The 20809-nt window shown below is 44.8% G+C and overlaps 1 protein-coding gene across 1 annotated transcript in view; it reads left to right on the plus strand.

Annotated features, from left to right (window-relative positions):
- LOC8039050 (transmembrane protein 94) overlaps positions 1 to 20809 on the plus strand; it is a 59583-nt gene that overhangs the window by 13976 nt on the left and 24798 nt on the right. Inside the window, exons 9-18 of the mRNA XM_029971620.4 lie at positions 1288 to 1458; positions 2279 to 2498; positions 4481 to 4695; positions 5357 to 5478; positions 7631 to 7724; positions 8340 to 8438; positions 8555 to 8802; positions 11034 to 11268; positions 13665 to 13748; positions 18871 to 18941. Coding sequence (XP_029827480.2) covers positions 1288 to 1458; positions 2279 to 2498; positions 4481 to 4695; positions 5357 to 5478; positions 7631 to 7724; positions 8340 to 8438; positions 8555 to 8802; positions 11034 to 11268; positions 13665 to 13748; positions 18871 to 18941 — 1559 coding nt within the window. The remainder of the gene's footprint in view (positions 1 to 1287; positions 1459 to 2278; positions 2499 to 4480; positions 4696 to 5356; positions 5479 to 7630; positions 7725 to 8339; positions 8439 to 8554; positions 8803 to 11033; positions 11269 to 13664; positions 13749 to 18870; positions 18942 to 20809) is intronic.

A 20809-nucleotide genomic window follows, 5' to 3' on the forward strand; every position in this document is an offset into this window, starting at 1 on the left:
AACCGTCGTTCTTGCAAGAGAACCGAAGCGCATGCGCCGTTGTGCCTCTTCTTTGCTGGGCCAAAATATTGCCAGAGAAAGTCGCTCGCCAAACATTGAAGAATAAATTATTGCAATTATTTATGAATAGTGCTGTGTCAGTGCAAAAAAATTACTGCGGAATTTTTTTTTTTAGGGAAGACGGTTGCACAATGCACGAAACCCTGCAACTTGCTATGGTTTTAAAAAGACCTAAGGTTCTAAATTTGTGTGGGAACATGTAAGTAAAAGTAAGCATCTACAGGAAACAATAACCCGAAAAAGATTTACGTAGTGTTTCTTTTCCCCCCTTGGTGCATTGACTTTTGCTGCTGTCGATCTTTATGTGTTCAAATTAGACTCTCTTAATAACATATTTGGTATTGAAAATAAAAAGATAATCATTGAAAGTGAAAATTATTTGAGCTTTATCGCTGCGATACAATTCGCAGGTGTATAATATGCGTTTGGACAGCACAGGATATTAAATGAGTTAGCAGAGTCAGATTTCGTGGCCTGCATGTTGATAAATTTCCTCTAATAGTTTCTTTTTCAGCTGCCGCAGTCGTGAAAATTCCGTACTTCTCCTGTCAGCGTGCCGCGCATTTCATTAGCTGGAAGGTGGTCACCCTAAGTTATCAAGCACACTCAATGGAGCTTACCCACTGCAATCAACGCTTCGAAAAACGTAAATATCGCTGTTTGTCTTAAAGTGGATATCGGGTAGCATGTTATTTGAAACTACTATTCAAATATTCACACCATCAAGCTTCTTGCAAACCGTCGGGAACGAAGCTCTAATGCCCTCCTGTATCCCCCTATTGCATCCTCTGACATCACGTTTTCGCTGTTGCCAGTGGAGTCTCGACCTCTTGAGCCAAGTTCGAAACCCTACTAACCAGTGGCATAGCCAGAAAATATTTTTAGGGGGGGTGTTTAGAGGTGCTGGTGCAAACACACACACACACACATGCACGCACGCATGTACACACACACACAATCAAACTGGCAATCTCTATATATATATAATAAAGTAAAATTTCGGGGGGTGTTTCGACACCTGTCTTGACACCTGGCTACTCACCTGCTACTAATTTTGTAAACCAAATATTATCGTGACTTGTGTTTTGGGTTACTAGATCAGATGAATCTATTAGCCTGTTGAACCAATTTGGACGCAAATTTGTTACTATCAAAATTTCGCCTGAACTCCCCAGGTTAGGACTCGCCGAACTTGCCGATCCTCCCCCCCTCCCCCGACCCATGCAGTGCGATCCGGAAGATCCATTTGAGGAAGAGAACGAGGCCAGGTCGACCCAGCCCCAGGCCGTGTCGCCGTCGTGGAGTGAGCTCCGACCGCTGGTGGTGGCCCTGCTCCGCGGAAAGGCCCCGGACCTGTGGCGGACTTCGAGCCTACTCCACGTCCTCGGAAGCGTCACGGTGAGGAGGGTCTACTCTGCGTGGGCACGTTGAGGCCTGAAAAATCATCTTTTAAAACTGTGCCTTGCGACGGCCGTTTTCTGGAACGGAAATTGGCTTCAAGGAACCGACTAACTATCCTCTCCCGCATGCTATTTTCTTGTCACGGTATTCCCCATGTCCTCTAACCTACTACACAGGGAGAAAGCCTGCACTTTCTGTGCCAGATCCGGTCGCAGAACTGAGGGTGAGGGAAGGGTGGAACAAATCCGCAGGCCCTTTTCTAAACTTTCCTTTTTCTTCTCGTTTGTTTCTTGTCCACCAAAAAATATTTATGCAGCTAAACAATCCGAGCTGCACAAACACGTACACCTTCTTCAAGTACCATCGCATGTAAACGAAAACTGTCCCCCATCTATGTGCTTTGAGTGCACAAAGCATTTATTCTGCGAACCGGTTAGTCAAAGGGAAAAAAAGGAATTTCATGGTCTCCTTCGGGGCCAGCATACAAACTTGGGCACTCCTACAGGGAAGGTGATCATCTCGGCAGCTTCCACCGAGTGAGAGCAGGAAAGTTGGTACTTAGGGAGGGGCCCAAGGTTCCATGGGAGCTGTTCGCTTAGCGACACGCGGTTCAAACCATCGCAGAAAGAAGGACAAGGCTGTGCCAAAACACGGACGTGATCAACAGAACTTTTGTTTCCAGGAGCGAGTTTGAGTGGCCAGAAATGCAGACACTAAGACAGGCATCATTTTAGACGGAGTGGCACCCCCTAATCGCAACGACCGTTTTGCTGGAACGCTCTGAATATCTCTTCGTGTAAAAGACAAAATGTTTCAGACGCTGTGTTGCGTGGACAAGAAGGGCATCCTGTCGTGGCCCAATCCGACGCCGGAAAAGGTCTTCTTCCTCAAGCCTCCGCGGGCGCGCAGCGCAATCCACGGATCCAGCTTCGACAGTCCGGATGCCACGAGGCTGCCGCCGCGGCCGGACGTTGTTCCGCAGGATGGACCCGAGAATCCGGACGTCACCTCCGGAGCTGGAGATTCTGGACTCGAAGGTGGGGCTTCCGTCACGAGAGTCCGATTCTTCCGAGTCTTTGTGACCGCAGGCAAACGTGGAAGTGGTTGTGATGGTGTGACAGAAGAAAGGCAGAAGTTTGTAGGAGGTGCTCGAAAAACAAATTAATACCTTAAAGGGCCTCAAAAATGGTAAGAAAGGGAGCAGAGCTCACGATATTGTAAGCACTAACGTCGGTGGTTACGAGAGAAAGAACAACAGAAAGCGGCAGAAGAGCTGAAAAAGGAAGCTTGCCGTGACACGTCGAAGTTGTTCAGTTGCTTGTCACTCTTTTCAACGTTCACGCAACGCATTCTGCGGGGGTTTTCTCTAGAAAAATCTGAAGAAAGCGAGGTAATGACATTGAAAGTGTTATTTTGCTGCTGCTTTAGGTTTGTTAAAGTCTTGCCAGCAGTCTAGGCCCGCCGAAACCACAAGCGTCGACAGGTATTCCCTGACGTTTTTTTTTTTCAAGATTTACTATCTTGACTCATGCAGCATATTCATGTATCACCTTCACTAATACAAATGATGAAGTATGGCCAGAAGTAATCTAGAAGTACAGCCCTTAGGGCAGTTGCTGTAATGCGGTTTGCATAGTCATGCTGTGCTCGTGCAATATACAGTACTTACAACGTAACCGCTTATAGTGCAGGACCAGGTATAATGCGGCTTTCTTAAGCCACCGGTTCGCCTCCCATAGAACTCCATGTAATTACATACCGCTTAAAATGCAGGGACGCGAAGGGAAATACCGATTATAGTGCAGTTTCTGGAACAGCCCGCCGACCGCGCCGACTGACCGGCGCAGCGAGCACGCTTCCTTGTGCGACACTAAATAACGGCGCTAGCCTGGCTAGCCGCAAGCAGCACTCGCAGGGCAAGGAGGTAGCTCGAAGAAGCGGGGAGAAGCGAAGAGAGAGGCTTTAGTTGCCATAGCAACAGAAGGACGCACGCACGTGTCGTTCATGTGCGTGCGTCCCTCCGCTGCGTTGGAAACAACCGCAACGACAGACCAATCGCAGGTCGAAGAGAAGTGTTCGCGCGCGTTGCATGCCGGTCGCGGGCCGGCTTCTTCTAGCCGCAAACATTGCGTCGGTTCTGATCGTCGACGTAGACAGCGTGGTGGAAGCTCATCGTTCCGTGTAAAAGCGCTATCCTTGACTGTGAATTTTGTTGTGTGTCGCTATGATAACCCAACACGTACTAGAAGGGAAGATCCACCTACTAGTGCGGCGATGTCGTGGCGGCACTCTCAAGATGGCAGAAACGCCCGTGTCGTCGCGTTTGTTTACTTCGACTACAGTGGTGCTTTCTAAGCATTTGTGTTTTCGAACATCGCCCAGATTTCTTATTTGGAGCATTTCATGCCTATGCTCAAGTTGAAGGTATTACTGGCGCATACCGTATAAAGGATGCGAATTTTCACGCGTTTTCATCACCGGAGAAAAGTGATTAAGGTTAGCAATCCTGAACGCTCGCAACGTCCATCTGCAACCCGCGACGCCACTAAAAGGCTGCGCCAAGCGAAAGTCGCTCATTTCTTTCAAAATGTGTGACACATTTAAGAGAGAAGTGTACTAGTCTTGTGAAATAAAGGCTTTCCTCAAACTAAGCTTTATTTTTCATCTAACATAAAATAAATTATTTTACAAAGGTAGGTTGTCTGATGGCATGTATTTTGGCCTGAAAAATTGATGTTTTGGTTATAGCACGGTACCGCTTATAGTGCAGATTTTCGCGACTCCCACGACATGCGTTATATGCGGTCTACACTGTATTTATCTACAATCTCCATTTTGTGTCCCTGTGATATCCTTGGAGGTCATCCCAATGTTTAGGGAACTGCTATTACTACATCTCGAGAAAACGGCAAGCTGAAGTTGAGGGTAGGCGGTCAAGTGAATCGACATTATCGCCTGTCAACTTGCGAGCCATCGCAGTGCATAACCGAATCTATGATCCAGCCCGCATCTCTTGCAGGTAGCGGATACGTTCAGACAATCCCAAAAAGCAGTCCGCGCCTCGACTCGAGGCACGCCACGGGGGGATCCGCCAGCTACGATCCGACGGACCACATGTACCACCCGGGGAGCCATGTGGAAGTGCTGGACCTCACCCACAGCATGTCGTCGGCATTTGGCGTGCAGTTCGACGACCCCCGGTGGAAGGACTACATCGCCAACCTCAAGCCCCTCGTAAGAACACGTCCGTTGGAGACATGGTTCGACGGTACAGACAACTGCTGCTTCGGTTGTCTGTACTCTGGCTACTTCCGTTCGTAGGGCCTCGGAATTAGAGATGTGTTCTGAGAGTGTGGACAACTGCTGCTTTAGTTGTCTGTAACCGGCCTAGTTTCATTCTTGGTGTCTCGGAACGCGTTCCAATGATGCGAACAACTGCTACTTTGGTTGTTCATACTCTGCCTGTTTTCTTCGTAGGGCCTTATACAGTAAAACCTCGCTATAACAAAGTTGAAGGAGCGGTCGTAATTATTTCGTTATAACCATTAATTTGTTATAGCCATTGTCCATTTCTTCCCACTATTAGCAAGCAAGGGGAATTATGATTGCTTTGTTATATCCATTAGTTTGTTATATCCCATTTTGTTATAACGAGGTTTTACTGTAGTCAGAGACACGTTACGAGAGTGTGGACAACTGCTGCTTCAGTTGTTTATACTCTGCCTGTTTTATTCATGGGGTCTTGGAGGTGCTTTCTGATAGTGCGAACAACCGCTACTCCAGTTGCCTGTACTCTGTCCGTTTTCTTCATGGTGCCACGGAATCGGAGACACATTCTGAGAGCGTGAATAGCTGCTGCTTCGGTTGTCCGTACTCTGCCTTCTTTTGTCCGTAGGGCCTTGGCATCCTACTGAACACCTGCAACCCGGCGACACAGGAAAAGTATGCCTGCTTCTCCGATCACATCGCCTGTGAAAGTCTGCACAATGAGTCGGCAGTTCCGGTCGTCAACAAGAGGTGTGTGTTCATTGTCTCTTTTCTCCTCCTGTGCCTTTTTGTAAAGGAACAAGAAGCAATTTTATGGCCGAAAGGGACATTAATGCAGTTGGATTGTTGAAAGGACCACTGAAGCAATTTTATTCCCAAAATGGACTCTGAAACAATTTCACACTAAAGACTTGCACAGTTGATATGAACTCTGATTAAATGTTTTTATTGAATGGAAAACTGCAGTAATTTTATGGTTGAAAGGTGCTTTGAAGCTGTTTAATGGTTGAAGCTGCCACAAAACAATTTTGGGTCAAAAAGGGACATTGTTGCAGTTGCAAGGTTGAAGTTACTGAAGCAGTTGCACGGCTGAGAGGGACACTGGGGAATCTCACGGCTGAAAAGGACACTTAATCAGTTCTATGTCAGGTAGGGACATTGAAGCAATTTCATGGTTGCAAGGAACATCTAAGCAATTTTGTGGCTGAAAAGGGAGATATCAAAACAATTTCATTGTTGAAAGAGACGCTGAAGTAACAATTCCACGGTTTAAATGGGTAACAGAGATATATTCCAACTGACGACACTGCCAACATTCTAGTTCAAACACATGATTCGTTGATGTCGCAAATTATAACTAGGGTTTCGTGTTTTAGGATAGATTAAGAAAACTCGGAGAAACGCCCTCTGGTAAAATTTTGGTCAATTCGGATTTACCCGGTAAGCTCCGAACTCCCAAAAACTTTTAAAAATAAAAAAAAAAATAAAGAACACGGTAATTTACAGTTAAGTTTCATCAGCGTACAGCTTCAATGGTTTTTGGAAAATGCCACCACAGTTATCTTTCAAATCTCGGACCATTGTCGAAAGGGGTCTTAGGGCTTATCTCATCGAGGTTTATTCAGGACAACAGGCCGTCATACTTTTGGGTCACGTCAAAAGCCACTGTTTCGGCTGTCAGTTTGGGCCATTCTATTTGTGCTTTAGACGAGAGAGAGGTAATATTTTTGTAACACTTGTGGGGTTCTTTAAGGAGATCCCTCTATATTAACAATCGTCGCCTGATCGGTATGCGTTCCGCCCATCACCCAGGGAATCACACATTGCAACGAGAAGACAGCGAATGGGTTTACTGTACCTCTTGGTTGCCCGTCGTCAAGAGCCGGTAGTCCGGGCCTCCCGGCCCTTGTTGTCGCCCGTCGATCAGAGCTCACAGTCGGGGTCCATGTCCAGGCCTGCGGATCGCCTTTCCCACGCCAGCGTGCGTAGGCTGTCTGTCCCGGGCAATGCCCGAGTCTCGCTGCGGAACCACCCCGGGATCGTCGTAGCCCAGGTCATATGGCCCGGGCTCGCCGTTTCCACCGGTCTTGCTCCAGACCTCGCTGGTGGACCGCTTCGGGGTTCGATGGGCCAGGTCAGGCAGCCCCGGCTCCGTCGTTCTTGTCCAGCTACCAGCCTCGCTCAGCACGCAATGTCTCGCGCCAGCTCGTGTCTTCTCTGCCGGCCGCCTGTCACGTGCTCTCTGCCTCGTCTTTCACCCTCGGCTCCCACACATTGAAAGCTATAAACCATTGAGATTGCATAAAATGGGGAAGAGGGGCAATTGAAATTTATAACATCTTTTACTACACCTCATTGCACAACCGCTGTGTAGGTTGTTTGAATAGGATGAGATGAATACGAGCTTCTCAGCGACTACCAGTTTATTTATTTTAAGGTATCGACGTTTATCGAAGCGACACTCATGTGCAACTTCTGTTGTGGGACAAATTAGTGTTGCCTACGGCAATGGCACCAGTGCCAAATCAGGCTGAAGAAATTTTAATTGATTCAAGCGCATTTTATTTTTTATCTAGCATATGTTTACACCCGAATGTTATTTATTTATATACTTATTTTTACTAGACAACACTGCGAAATTAAACTCCGAAATTCGGAGAATTGGGAGTCAAGCAAAAATAAACTCCGACAAGCTCAGCGTTTTCAGCAAAAAATTAACTCCAAATTCAACGAAAAATCAACTCCGAAAACACGGAATCCTAATTATAACTAAACGATACATAAAACCGATCGAGTAACGTCGACGACAGCCACAGCAGTCGAGGTTCACAAACATCGAGCGTGGCACCGCTAACGAAGTGGACATGTTGGCAAGGTTGACTGTGGGGGCTTTCGATTACAGGTGTCTGTGTGACCTGGCGGTTCAGATGGGCTTCACGGATCGTGCAGTGGAGGCTTACCAACACCTGCAGCATATTGCGCTCTTCAGGCATGTGGTCAGTCACAACTTCGTCGCCTTTGCTGTCCCGGCAGGCGCTTCTGTCTCGGCAGAGGCGCCTGCTCTCACCCCACCTTGGTTTTGGCCTCGGCCTTCGAGTATAATTGACTTTTTGCGTCGGATAACGACGAATCTTGGTTTTCCACATTGCATGTTAAGACTGCAGCTGACGCAGGACAAGTCACCTAAAGTTTTGTTGACCGTAGTCACAGTCTTATGACCAAACGTTTTGGAACCTGTATGCTCGTAGACATGGCTAGAATGCTCCCATGTGCTTGCTTCGCTTGTTGGTACCACCTAGAGGCAACAGAAGGAAGTACTTGTCACGTCTGAGCTGGGGGACTGCTTAACCTGCCTTCTCAGGACTTGAGCAAAGATATTTTACGTATCGCCACCTAGTTTGCGGTAAAATAGAAATGAAACGGTTCATTTTGTTTCACTATATACTTCACCATAAAAAAAAAAAAAAAATACCAGCTATGGTTACATTTTTATTTTTGTGCCATTTTGTCACAGAAACGGGACGTTTACTGAAAGTTCGCCCAATTAAACCGTACCGATACCTTTGCATTGAGCTTTACCATCTTCTAACAAAGATTTTTTCTCCTTGCAGCAACCGGAGGTTGTCCAGAAAGGTCGTCTGGCGCGGTCGCTCAACTTCCCGCGACTCAAGATGCCCTTCCCCAACATGTGCTGCGCCGTCGTCAAAGAGGTGACGCACCCAAAAGCGCAATCGTCTCGGTCCCCGTTTCCAGTCCGGCGTTTCTGTCTAAAAGAAACGTTCACCAACTTTTTTTCGTCTTTTTTTCTCTTGGACCTGTCTTGCAGGCGCTGTCCGGGATGCTGCAGATGTTCACGCAGGGCACGGCGGACCTGATCCTGGACCTGTGCTCGGAGTACTGGGACGGCCGGGACCTGTGTCCCCTGAGCGACTCAGACCGCAAGCGCATCCTGGACTTCTACCAGCGGTCCAGCCTGACCTCCTACTGCCTGGCCTTTGCCTACGCCCCGCTGCTGCCCTCCCTCCTCCTGCACCCCTCCCTCGAGGGTGCCTACCTGCAGCTGCCCCCCGACTGGTGAGCGATGAGTCCGCTCAGTTTGGGACGGACCACAGCTTTGGGACGGACGACAGCTCTGGCTCTGGTATGCAATTATTAAAATAATTGCATAAAATAACTAATTAACCTTTTAATTCGTGAAAATAAACATGTGGTTCCAATTAGAAACTCGTTGAACGTCATTGAAAACCCCTAAATCAGTCAATTTTAGGAAGACTTGAAGCACGTGGGGAGCGAAAGGAGGGGGGGGAGGGGTGCAAGGCCGGCGATGCAAAAACGAGGATGATTTTCTTATTATTTGCGTTTTCGGATCGTCAGTCTTCCACCTGTTGCGCAAGCTTTAGCTCTTCCTAAGATTGACCGAATTAGGGGTTTTCGATGGCATTCAGCAAGCTCTTAAAGGAGCTGTGCAAAGATTTTAACGTTGAAAGAATTGGCATCTTCTGCTTTTGATATTGTTTACCTTGCCACAAATGACAGAAAACACACCTCCTTTCATCGAAATGTTGCGATTCCGCCGCGTAATCGCTAGGCAAAACTTAGAATGTTCCCCGACCTGCAGCCGTGAGCGGCGGCCATGAGAAACACGCGGCGTGACGTCACTGGGGAATCTTGTAGAAAGATAGCAAGTTGTGCGAATACCTGCTCGATAAAAGGTAACTTTTCTGTAAATCTTGTCGTTCCAACATATATTTAAATGCGTCAAAAACCTGGTATCATCTACAAAACTTTTATTATACGGAGTTTTAGTGGCGCCATCTATCCTAGGTTCACAAAACCTTCAGCTCTATCTGCTACCGCGAACGGCCGCCAGATGCCGGAGGGGAAGGGGGACAGGACTGGACGGGTATGGCCGGACCCGGATGAGACTTTCCTCCTTTCACCATATTGTTTGCGCGGCGCCCGCCAGCACGTGGTCACGCGGTCGCGAGCGGATGAGTTCTCACTGCTCACTGATGGGTTTAAAGAGAGAACTTTACCGGAACCTCGTGCCTACCCCATTAACGTCACTGCGCACGTGACCCGGATGACGACGTACGAATTGAGAGGCGGCAAAAACCTGTATCTTTTTCATTTTTTTAATATAAAAACTAGGGTATCCAGGCAAAATCTGTTTTCTGTAGTTCACTTCAGAAGTGTCAGGCATCAACTTCCACAATTATTTAAGCAAAGCCCTGAAATTGTTGCAGAGCTCCTTTAAATGGTACCATGTGTTTATTTCCACGAATTAAAAAGTTAATTAGTAAATTTTAAGTTATTATTTTGCTAATTAGTGTGTTCTTGAAATGCTTCACGTCCGCCGTGGCGAGCCTTTTCTTCCCAAAAAGAGTTTCTTTCTCGTCACAACCACCGAGCTATTTGTAAAGATTTTTTAAAGCATTTGCAGAAGCACCTGGTAGTATTGTTCGTCAATTGCCATCACCCTTCCCTACAACATTGCCATGCACTACGGAGAGTACCAGCGTGTAGTCACTGTATGTAGTAAAAGACATATAGAGCACTCACTTTAGCTGGTGCACATGGAAAGTCATTCAACTCTTGTAGAAGTAGCACGTTGGGTTGGACACCCAAAGGTTCGGAGCCCAATTCGTGGCAGGTGATGATTATATATTGGTTTGATTCGGAGTGAGTGCTTGTGCACGTTGCTTTTGCCTATGAGGCCACAGTAGCCAAACTGGTTGTGCTGACATACCATGTTGCTTATGCAGCGTGGGGGTGCTCACAGTTAAACGGACGGACATACAAATTTCTGGGAGTAAGCTTTTCGTCGTAATTCGGCTGTAGACTTTTCAATGTTTATTTATCAGAAATATCGACTGATGTTTTTCAGTGGGTATTCATCTTTCAAATGTCGGTGTAGTTGGGTTATTTGTTTGAGACGGACGCTCAAAGCGGCGATTGTTGGTGAGGAATCGCATGAAGGACTAAGAGTTTAAGTCTAGAAGGGGAGGGTTTCGTCAAACACAGTTTTAGCTGGCGCAAACGTTTCCAGAAATCGGTGTTTTTCGGTTCTAACTGAGTTCGTAATGTTGACACCAATGGTTGTTTATCGATTCTTTTTCGGTTAAAACTGATTTCACATTTATGGCACCGGCGGATGTTTAACAGTGTTTTCCCAGTTGAAACCAGAAAGCCTACAGTCTACTTATACAAAAGCATTTCATGCATTTTTTAGCAAAACTTGGAAAACTCCCGACTTGCACGTGTGCGTTTATACCACTCCTTTGGGGCGGTCGTGCCCTCCGCAGCAGTCACCTGTTTCCGTCGTCAATGAAGAAGCTGGCGGGTCAGACGAACCTGGAGGTGGAGGCTGCCAAGCAGAGCCACCACCTGAGCACCGACTCCATGTGCATCGAGGAGGAGCAGTCCCAGGAGAAGGAGGCCAGCACCAAAGGCGGGGAGCGGGCTCTAGATGCCACCGTCGAGCGCCTCAACAACCAGGTCTTCATCGGCATGGTCACCATGCAGTACCAGGCGTGCCCCGTGAGTATGCACCTACGGTGTATAGGGTGTTAGGAATTGAGACAGGGGCGGATCCAGAACTCCGTTTTGGGGGGGGGGGGGGGGGGGGGGGCGGCGCGGAAAATTTGTAAGGATGCTATTCTCCCATTCTTTCGTGTGCACTGGGGGGTCCACCCATGTCAAATTGCCCTCCGAGAAGGGGGGAGAGGGGGGTCGACTGTGTTTGGGGGAAAAAAAAACCGCCCCCGTCGCCCCCCCCCCCCCCCCCCTTGGATCCGCCACTGAGTTAAGAGCCTCTCTGTAACAGGAGCTGGAAGAAAAGGCGCCTGCGCATAGGAAGCTCAAACTTGCACGAAAAGTGTATTATAGTGGTGGATTTCACCTTGCAAAGTATAAAGGCAGGGCTTCATTCCATTAAAAGATTAGAAGAACATCTTTGACCTATGTATAATGTGTTCGGAATCAAGGGGCTCGCTGTAAAATGAGCAGAAAAAATAGTGCTTACACATAGAAAGCTCAAACTTGTATGAAAGGTGTATTATACTGGTGGATATCACCTTGCAAAACTTAAAGGCATAACTCCATGCCTGTAAAAAATTAGAACAGGCTTGGCATATGTCTAGGGTGAGGAAGCGAAGGGCTCGCTGTAAAATGAGTGGAAAAAAATGGGCCTACCTGTAACAAGCTCTAACCCATCAAGGTTGTCTAACAATGGTGAATATCACCTTGTGAAGTTTAAAGACATATCCATTCCCATGAAAAGCTAGAAGAACGTCCTCGACATATGTGTAGGGTGTTATGAATTCGGGGACTCGATCTAAAATGAGCAAGGAAAAGTGGTGCCTGCACGCAATATGCTTAAACTTGTATTAAAGATGCGCCGTAGTGGTGGATATTACCTTGTGAAATTTTAAGGTTAAGGGGAGACGCGGGTCGAAAAGCAACAATATTTTGCAAGAAATGCGATTTTGGGTTTTATTGTGTTGTATTATTTTTTAACCTCTATATTTGACAAATAAAAGTAACTAGAGCCGGCCATGATCGTGAGTTTAGTCAAATACGCATTTGAAGACTCCAGGAAATCCAGAACAGCGTGAATTTGAGCCATTTTTCTCTACTTGGCTCTTCAAGTTTTGACGTCGCCCACCGACACATTTACTTTGACAAGTAGGCCTAGCCGTCTCCTCTCCATTGCAGTGCTGTAGCTTCAATTTCTCACAGAAATTAATTAACAAAATATTATTTTCCGCATTGCAAAAGTATACAGTTTGACATCAATGGTTACATTCAAACGAGTCTTTCTTTTGATGTAATTTTGGAGCATCTTCACAAGTAATGCACAAGAATTTCTGTTCTTAATATTGTCCTATCACAACTAAATTTGGCACGCATATACTTTAAAATATGTAGAATGTGACTATCTAAGTTTTGATTCAAATGTAATTTTGTTTTTTATAAAAAAAATGTGTTTGTTAGTTTTTTTAAATGGCAGTTTCGCTATTTTTAATTATTTTAAAATGAAAGAAGCGCCAGACTGAATATTTCTATTGTTCATTGCACTCAGTAATTCAAAATGAGTGAATTAGTTTATTTTACTAGGCTTTTTTAAGTGTGTTGCCATGGCTCCTGTGTGCACAAGAAAATTTTTTTTCTGAATGTACATTGCATTGAGAATTTAAAAAAACAAGCTACTATAGAATACCGTGCATCCGCCCATTCCACATTAAGTGCCCATCCCCAAATTTGTAAGATCTGAGAAAATACGCACAGTACATTTATATGTAAAATTGATGACCGGACAAACGCCCATCCCCCTTTTTTTGTGATTATCTCTGAAGTTTGAGTGGGCGCTTGCCCGGTTTTTTACGGTATATCAAATCTGACACCAGATTAATAAAGAGAAGATTAAGCATCATAAACTGTAAAAATTTAATTTCAATAAAGTAAATAATAATAAAAAGAATTTCCCCTGGCGGATGTGTTCTTAAGCTTTGTACCTGTGAAAAATTAGAATAGAGACCTTTACATTTGTAATGGCAGGTTCCGATATGGACGACCGAAACACCGTACAGGTGCAGCAAGCAGAGGCACATGCCGTTTGCTCGCTGCAGAAAAAAATCTTGTGATTTTTTCCTGCAAGAGTTGATATGGCGACATGACACTCGGCATGTATATTGCATGAAAGTGGGATGTAACTAGCGCCACCTCTTAAAATGGCGGCAAACAAGCTCACCGAGAAAGCATAAAACATGCACAGTTACTGGGGTTTCTTATAATCACAGACAGTTGTGACTCTAGATACACTTCAGGGAACTGGTTTACCAATGAATTTGCAGTTCTTTGGAACACAGCTGTCATAATAAACATTGCGCGAAGCCTAAAACAATCGCCTAATCTTCTTTTCTTTTTTCCTGCAGGACTTTGTGAAGTTGGTGGAACAACTCGAGGCTGCTTGTATCCGCTTCGTCCATTTCTCCAAAGAGAATGAGCTGCGGAGTCGGGTAAGCCGGTGCTCTTCCGTCTTCATGCTTTGCTTTCAATATTCGACGTTGCTTTTCATAGCTGTTCAAAAGCATCCCAAAGTGATCAAACTACCTCAGCTGTGACTTTCATTATTTGTACACACATCGAGCTGAGTGGTTGTTCTCATAACTCCAACATTCCAGAGCACTAAGATGGTGTGACATTACATTTAAATTCAGGCAATTTTGTAACCACTCATGCCATAAATTCCGAGCTAGTAGCTTTATAGTAGTAACTCCTGGGAAGCTAGCTGTTCTGTTGTCAGCGACCTGTCCCAAACCACAAATGTAGATGTATCAAAGATTTGCTGAAAGAGAAGGTATTTAATAAACATCAACAGCGTTACTCTTTGAGCTGCAGTGTCGGTGAAAGATCTGAAAGGTCTCATAATTTCGACTAATTTTGTTGTGTTTATTTATTTATTTATTTATTTACATACCCTCAAGGCCCTGGGGGCGTTACAGAGGGGAGTGAGTGAAAAAAAAAAAAAAAACCAGTAATCAAGACATGGAATAGGTCACGGTTCACTTTCGCAAAAATAATTAGTAACAGCACTTTTAAACACATCTAACGAGGGTAATAATATTAATGACGCCGGAAGGTGGTTCCACTCTGATGATGTCCTAGGAATGAAAGAATCGTGATAGGCTGAGGTTCGAGAATGAGGAATGCCGACTTTGTACTGATGATCAATGCGTGGAGAAACGTAAGGTGGGACGAGGAAGAGCTTTTCTTTAAGAATGGGGTTAGAATTATATATTTTATAGAAAAGACATAGACGAGAACACTTACGGCGCAAAGAAAGCAGTGGCAAGGAGAGAAGAGATTTCATGGATGATACACTAGCTGTACGGTGATAGTTGTTAAGTATGAAACGAGCGCTGCGGTTCTGAACTGACTCGAGGTGAGAAGTGAGCGTCGTCTGACCAGGATCCCAGATTGAAGCTGCATACTCCAATTTTGAGCGAACCAAAGATTTGAATAATATTAGTTTGAGAGAAACTGGTGCTGGAGAAAAGTTACGTTTTACGTAGCCTAACATAGAATTGGCATTAGCAATGATGTGGTTAATATGAATATGCCAGGAGAGGTTAGAAGTAATATGCACACCGAGGTATTTATATGAAGTCACACATTCTAAAGAAACGTTATCAAGATGATAGATAAAAGGCGTAGTGTTACGGCGAGACACTTTCATTGTTTTACATTTTTTAGTATTAAGTGTCATGGACCACAGCTTGCACCAATCAAGAACAGCATTTAAGTCGTTTTGAAGAAGGAGAGAGTCAGAATCATTAGTAATCTTACGATAAATAACGCAGTCATCCGCGAATAAACTAAGCGATGATGAGACACACAACGGCAAGTCATTGATGTATATGAGGAATAACAAAGGACCGAGAACGGAGCCTTGAGGGACGCCAGAAGTAACAGAAGACACTGAAGAATTAGAGTTATTTACATGAACAAACTGAGAACGATTTGTAAGAAAACACTCAATCCAAGTTAGTATCTGAGGGTCGAGGTTGAGTTTGCTAAGCTTGAAGAGTAGTAGTTGGTGAGAAACTTTATCAAATGCTTTGCTGAAATGAAGAAAAATACAGTCAACCTGGGATCCATGATCAAGTAATGAAAATAAATCGTTAGTAAAGACGAGAAGTTGTGTTTCGCAAGAAAGAAATTTACGAAAGCCATGCTGTGAGGACGAGAAAAAAGAGTTGGATTCGAGATATTTAACAAGATGTGAATAAATAATATGCTCTAACATTTTACAAGGAGTACTGGTTATGGAAATGGGTCTATAATTGTCGGGGCAGTGTTTGTCGCCTGATTTATGAAGTGGAACCACCTTGCCAGTTTTCCAATCTTCAGGAAGGACACCAGTAAGAATAGATTGCTCAAAAATCTTAGTAAGAAAAATTGCACTGTAAATTTTAGTATGCTTTAGAAACTTAGTGTTAATATTATCAATACCACATGATGAAGACACTTTGAGGTTGTCAATCAGCTTAACAATGCCATCAAAATCAAACACAAGCGGGTCCATTGGAAAGAAATCATGATTAGGGTAAGTAACAATAGAACAGTTTACATCCCTAGAAAACGATTGGACAAACATCTCGTTGAGGATTTTCGCAGAGTCATTGTCAGACATAACAATGCCATCAGAGTCATACAGCAAAATAGCCTTGTCTTTCTTGCCATTAATAACACTCCAAAACATTTTGACACTAGTTGATAACAGACGGGGCAAGATTTGGCTGAAGAAAGTTTGTTTAGCGTCCTTAATTGCATTTTTGTATAAATTTTCTGCGTTGTGGTAAACCGTCCAGCTCTCAACTGTGTCTGCACGCTTAGCAGTGCGGAACAGGCGTTTCTTTTTATTTGAAAGCCTTTTCAAGGCATTATTAAACCATGGGGACGTGGAGCTATTAGTAAGAAAGCGACGTGGGACGAAAGAATTGATAAGGGAATTGACTTTATTTTTGAACATTGTCCAATTAACCTCGACAGAGCGTTCGGAAAAATTGGATAGGAAGAAGTCAAGAAATTGCGCTAACTCGCGGTTTATACCCTCAAAATCAGCTTTGCCATAATCAAGAAAAGAGTTATTCTTCGCTTTTGCAAAGGCAGATACAGGAGCGGTTAGGTGAAAGTGAAGTAAACAGTGATCGCTGATGGCAGGTAAATACGTAAGAGAGGATGCAAGATCAGGTGCGGTAGAAAGAATAAGGTCCAGCACGTTCTCAGAAGTTGCCGTAACACGAGTCGGCCTAGTAACTATCTGCGTTAACGAAAAATCGGAGCAGAGACTTAAAAACTCGGAACACGCAGCAGAATTTGAAGATATGGTAGGATATAGACCAGACCAGTCAATGCCGGGGAGGTTAAAATCGCCCAAAAGAAACAAAGGCAAGGCAGGAAACCTTGTACGAATTGTATTCATAGCATCGTGTAAATCTATAAAAAAGTTTGCTGTGGCATTGGGAGGACGGTAGCACGCGCACAAAATAACCTGTTTATGGCTAAAACGCAAGCGCACGCCAATAAACTCAAGAGATGTAACAATGTTGATAAGACAAGACTCAATGCTATCATTTACCGCGATTATGACACCACCACCACGCCTAGATAGCCTATCGCATCGATAAAAAGAGAAACGCTTCTCGCAACAAAAAATTTCGCTGTCGCGTACAACACTAGATAGCCAAGTTTCAGTGAGTACAACAATGTTGGCGAGTGAAGAATCGATGGCTGAAGACAAGTCATCACGATTGCGAAGAACACTTCGAATGTTGGTGAAAAGCACTGAAAGATAAGGACTAGGATTGTTCCGTATCAGGTTATGTTATTGTGATGACGTTGACAAATCAACCACAGGGTCAGCATTAACATGAATGGAACTCGTGCTCGGCGTGATAAAATCGCGGACCTCACAAACGGCATCGCTGGCCGCGCAGTAAGAAAAACATTTGTCATCAAAAAACACTTTGTTATAGCGTAGACTAAAAGACTGTGTATGAGCCTTAGCAAATTCGAGCAGCTTTCTTCTAGCAAGACGAGTGGCAGGGGAAAAATCCTCTGCGACGGAAGTGGCACTACCGCGCAGTTTGCCTCTGGAGGAAAAAACATGGTCTTTCGTTTTGAATAATGAGAATTTCACTAAAACTGGCCGACATTTACTGGGGTTAAAAACACGACCGAGCCTATGTGCACGGATGATACCCTCAGGGGGAACGATGATCTTCATTTCGTTTGCAATGATGTCACGTACTTTGCTTTCAGATACAGCCCAGGTCTCAGAGTTTGAGTCGGGAACACCGTAAAATATTAGATTATCTCTTCGAGACCTGTCCTCAAATTCATCAAGACGTGATCGCAGACTGGCGTTCTCGCGTGACAGGAAGGTTACAGTTTCTTTTACATCTGTCAACTCACGCTCCAAAATATCTAAACTGGCTATCTTTGCTTCCACAGTACTAAGCCTCCCTTGAATATCGGTTACCATTAATTCAATTGACTCTTGCCCAGTCTTGATAGCTTGAATATCCTCCATGATTCGGTTCTGTCCAGCTTCAAAATTTGCCTGACGAGCGTTTAAGCCTCTCAGTAAAACAAGCATCTCACTCATCTCTTTTGTCTGAACTTCTTTCTTATCTGGGCCAGGATTAAGTTCAATATCACCAGACAGGAGAAGCTTAAGACCCGAAATACATTCACAAGAACATAAAAACAGCACTTGTGGGCATGGGAACACCAGTAGACAGAGGTTGTTGGACTTTTTACAATGCAAAGAGGGAAACGGACCAACCTGTACGAAGAAAAAGCAGAAAGCGTTAGCTGACTGCATGACTGGCTGTTCCACATGCCCACTGAAGGGCCGAGGGGCGTGCCGGCAGTTTAAATCCAGTGACGATGTCAATGTCGATGCCGTTGGACTGCTGTGCTGAGGCGACGTGACGATTGGGAGTGCAGCAGAAACCCAAGGTTGCCGAGAGGAGTAGATGTCTGGTTGTGGCAGCACGGAAACTTGCGGCAAGCGCGCTCCCTCCAAGGCATACCACGGGCTTGATAGGGCCGGACAGCCGCGAAACATCGCCGTGAACTGTACGAAGAAAAAGCAGAAAGCGTTAGCTGACTGCATGACTGGCTGTTCCACATGCCCACTGAAGGGCCGAGGGGCGTGCCGGCAGTTTAAATCCAGTGACGATGTCAATGTCGATGCCGTTGGACTGCTGTGCTGAGGCGACGTGACGATTGGGATTGCAGCAGAAACCCAAGGTTGCCGGGAGGAGTAGATGTCTGGTTGTGGCAGCACGGAAACTTGCGGCAAGCGCGCTCCCTCCAAGGCATACCACGGGCTTAATAGGGCCGGACAGCCGCGAAACATCGCCGTGAACTGTACGAAGAAAAAGCAGAAAGCGTCAGCTGACTGCATGACTGGCTGTTCCACATGCCCACTCTTTGTTAATTTGTTTCTTTCACCAATTTCATTGTTTCCCTGCCTGACTTTATGGAATTTGTGACTATGATGACTTTTTGACTGTACGATGCAGAAAAGGGAAAAACAAAAGACAAAGTTGCACGTCGCTTGCTCAGGGTTTCTCGGAGAAGATGGGACTCGAGTCTGGCTGGAACTGTCACGTGTCTCTGCTAAGTGAGAGGCACAGGTAAGTGCATGCCATCCCAACAGTCTTTTTATGCAACTTAATTCATAGGAAAAAATATTAAAAAAAAAAAAATTTTTCATTTTTTATTTGATTGTGTTCTTCCTTCCATATTTCCGCTAAAATGTGCACCATCTCACTACTCCTCTATGCTGTATTATGTCGCAATTATTAAACAAACCGATTTATAGTGTCCTTTCGAAGAGCCAACATGCTATCTGGCCACTCTGTATATTTCTAACTGATACTTATGATGAGTATTGTTGGGATTTTGTTTACGCAACTGAGACTTATGATGAGGTTACCATATTGGTAGAGATGCTGCTTACACAACGAAATACTTACGACCAAGTGTCGTAGAAACTAAGCATGCGCGAATAGTGGATTTTGAGTTTGAAGTGAATTCAAAGTGAACGGTGGTTTTAGTAGGATATTTCCGAATCGAGTATCGAATATTTTCTTCATGCTGTTGCACCATGCTTAAACGAAAGTCCAGCTGAACTCGTGAAGGTTGTTCCCTATCTTCTTGTCTATTTCTAAGCTAAATTATAAATAGTATATTTATGGACTGTGACTTCAAAATGTCCAATGCCTACATCGGGATGGTGAGGATGGGCAGATTGGACATAAAGTTAAATCTATGTGGGCAGAACCTGAGGGAGAGGAGGAAGCAATAGCGCACGGGGATGTTGGAACAACAAACTCTGGTTGGAAGGATTAGTGGGTATAGGCAAAGCTAGCTGCTTTTGTCTCCACTGCACACGTCGACACGTCGGAATGCGGAACTCTGGCATTTGGCTTTTGCGTTCGAATGCAATCGACAAGTGCTGTGGAAACATAGGCAGCTAGCTTTCCCTCCACCCACTAATCATTTCAATCGGAGCTCAACGTTCTGGTGTGCCCGTGCATCATCGCTTCCTCCTCTCCCTCATTTGCTGTCCGCATAGGGATGTTCAGCTATACCTAATCGAGGGGATTTATAAATCTTGATATGGGAAATATCCTTTCTTCAGTCTCGAATTTGAAGAAAAAAATTGTCTTAGATAACGAATGCAGGTTGTCGAGGCATATCTGCTTAACATGTTTGCCTAATAGCCGCATGATGAAAAAAACAGCGCACAAAGGAGAGGACAAGGAGGAGACACACATAGAACACACAAGCGCTGACTCGCAACTCATATTTATCGAAGGAATAAAAAAACAATCTTTGTATGTAAAAAAGGGAGAGAAAAGGATGAATCACAATGCATCCACACTATGAATATTTACAAAAATGTTAAATGTACAAGGGCACACATGCAGGACAGATCACAGGGTTCAGGTAACACTTACTCGTTAAAAGGACTGTCTAGAAAGAGCACTTCCTTCTCATATGGCATTATTGATGACTTGCTGATACAACACTTCCTTAATCTTGCTATATGGTATGCTTCCAGGATTTCTCTGGTAGTCTGATCTGGAAATATTCCTAAAAGTGTTTGCTCAAAGTTTGGTGTGCATCGGCAGGCCTGATAGTGCAGTGGAAGGTGTCGCCCTACGGTGGCCTGAAGGAAATAGCAGTGTTCTTGGAAGCGGTCGTTGACACACCAATCTGTCTGTTCTACATAACTTTTACCACACATGAGGGGTAATTCATACATGACATCTTCTGTGCATGGAACTAATTGTCACTGATATTGCTTCGTGTACCCAGGTTTTGAGCGCTTCTCTATTTTAAAGCGCACTTGAGAGCGAACTCTGGCGTAATAGCCACAGTTTAATTTAAAAAATTTTACTGCAATGCAAGTATCAACATTCACAAAGTTACGGCTTCTTTTTAAATACACCAGGTACGCACGTGCGCCATCTTGCATTGAAAGTGTGCTTACCCC

Source organism: Ixodes scapularis, unplaced genomic scaffold (genome assembly GCF_016920785.2).
Source record: "Ixodes scapularis isolate PalLabHiFi unplaced genomic scaffold, ASM1692078v2 PGA_scaffold6__148_contigs__length_123643588, whole genome shotgun sequence".
NCBI lineage: Eukaryota > Metazoa > Arthropoda > Arachnida > Ixodida > Ixodidae > Ixodes > Ixodes scapularis.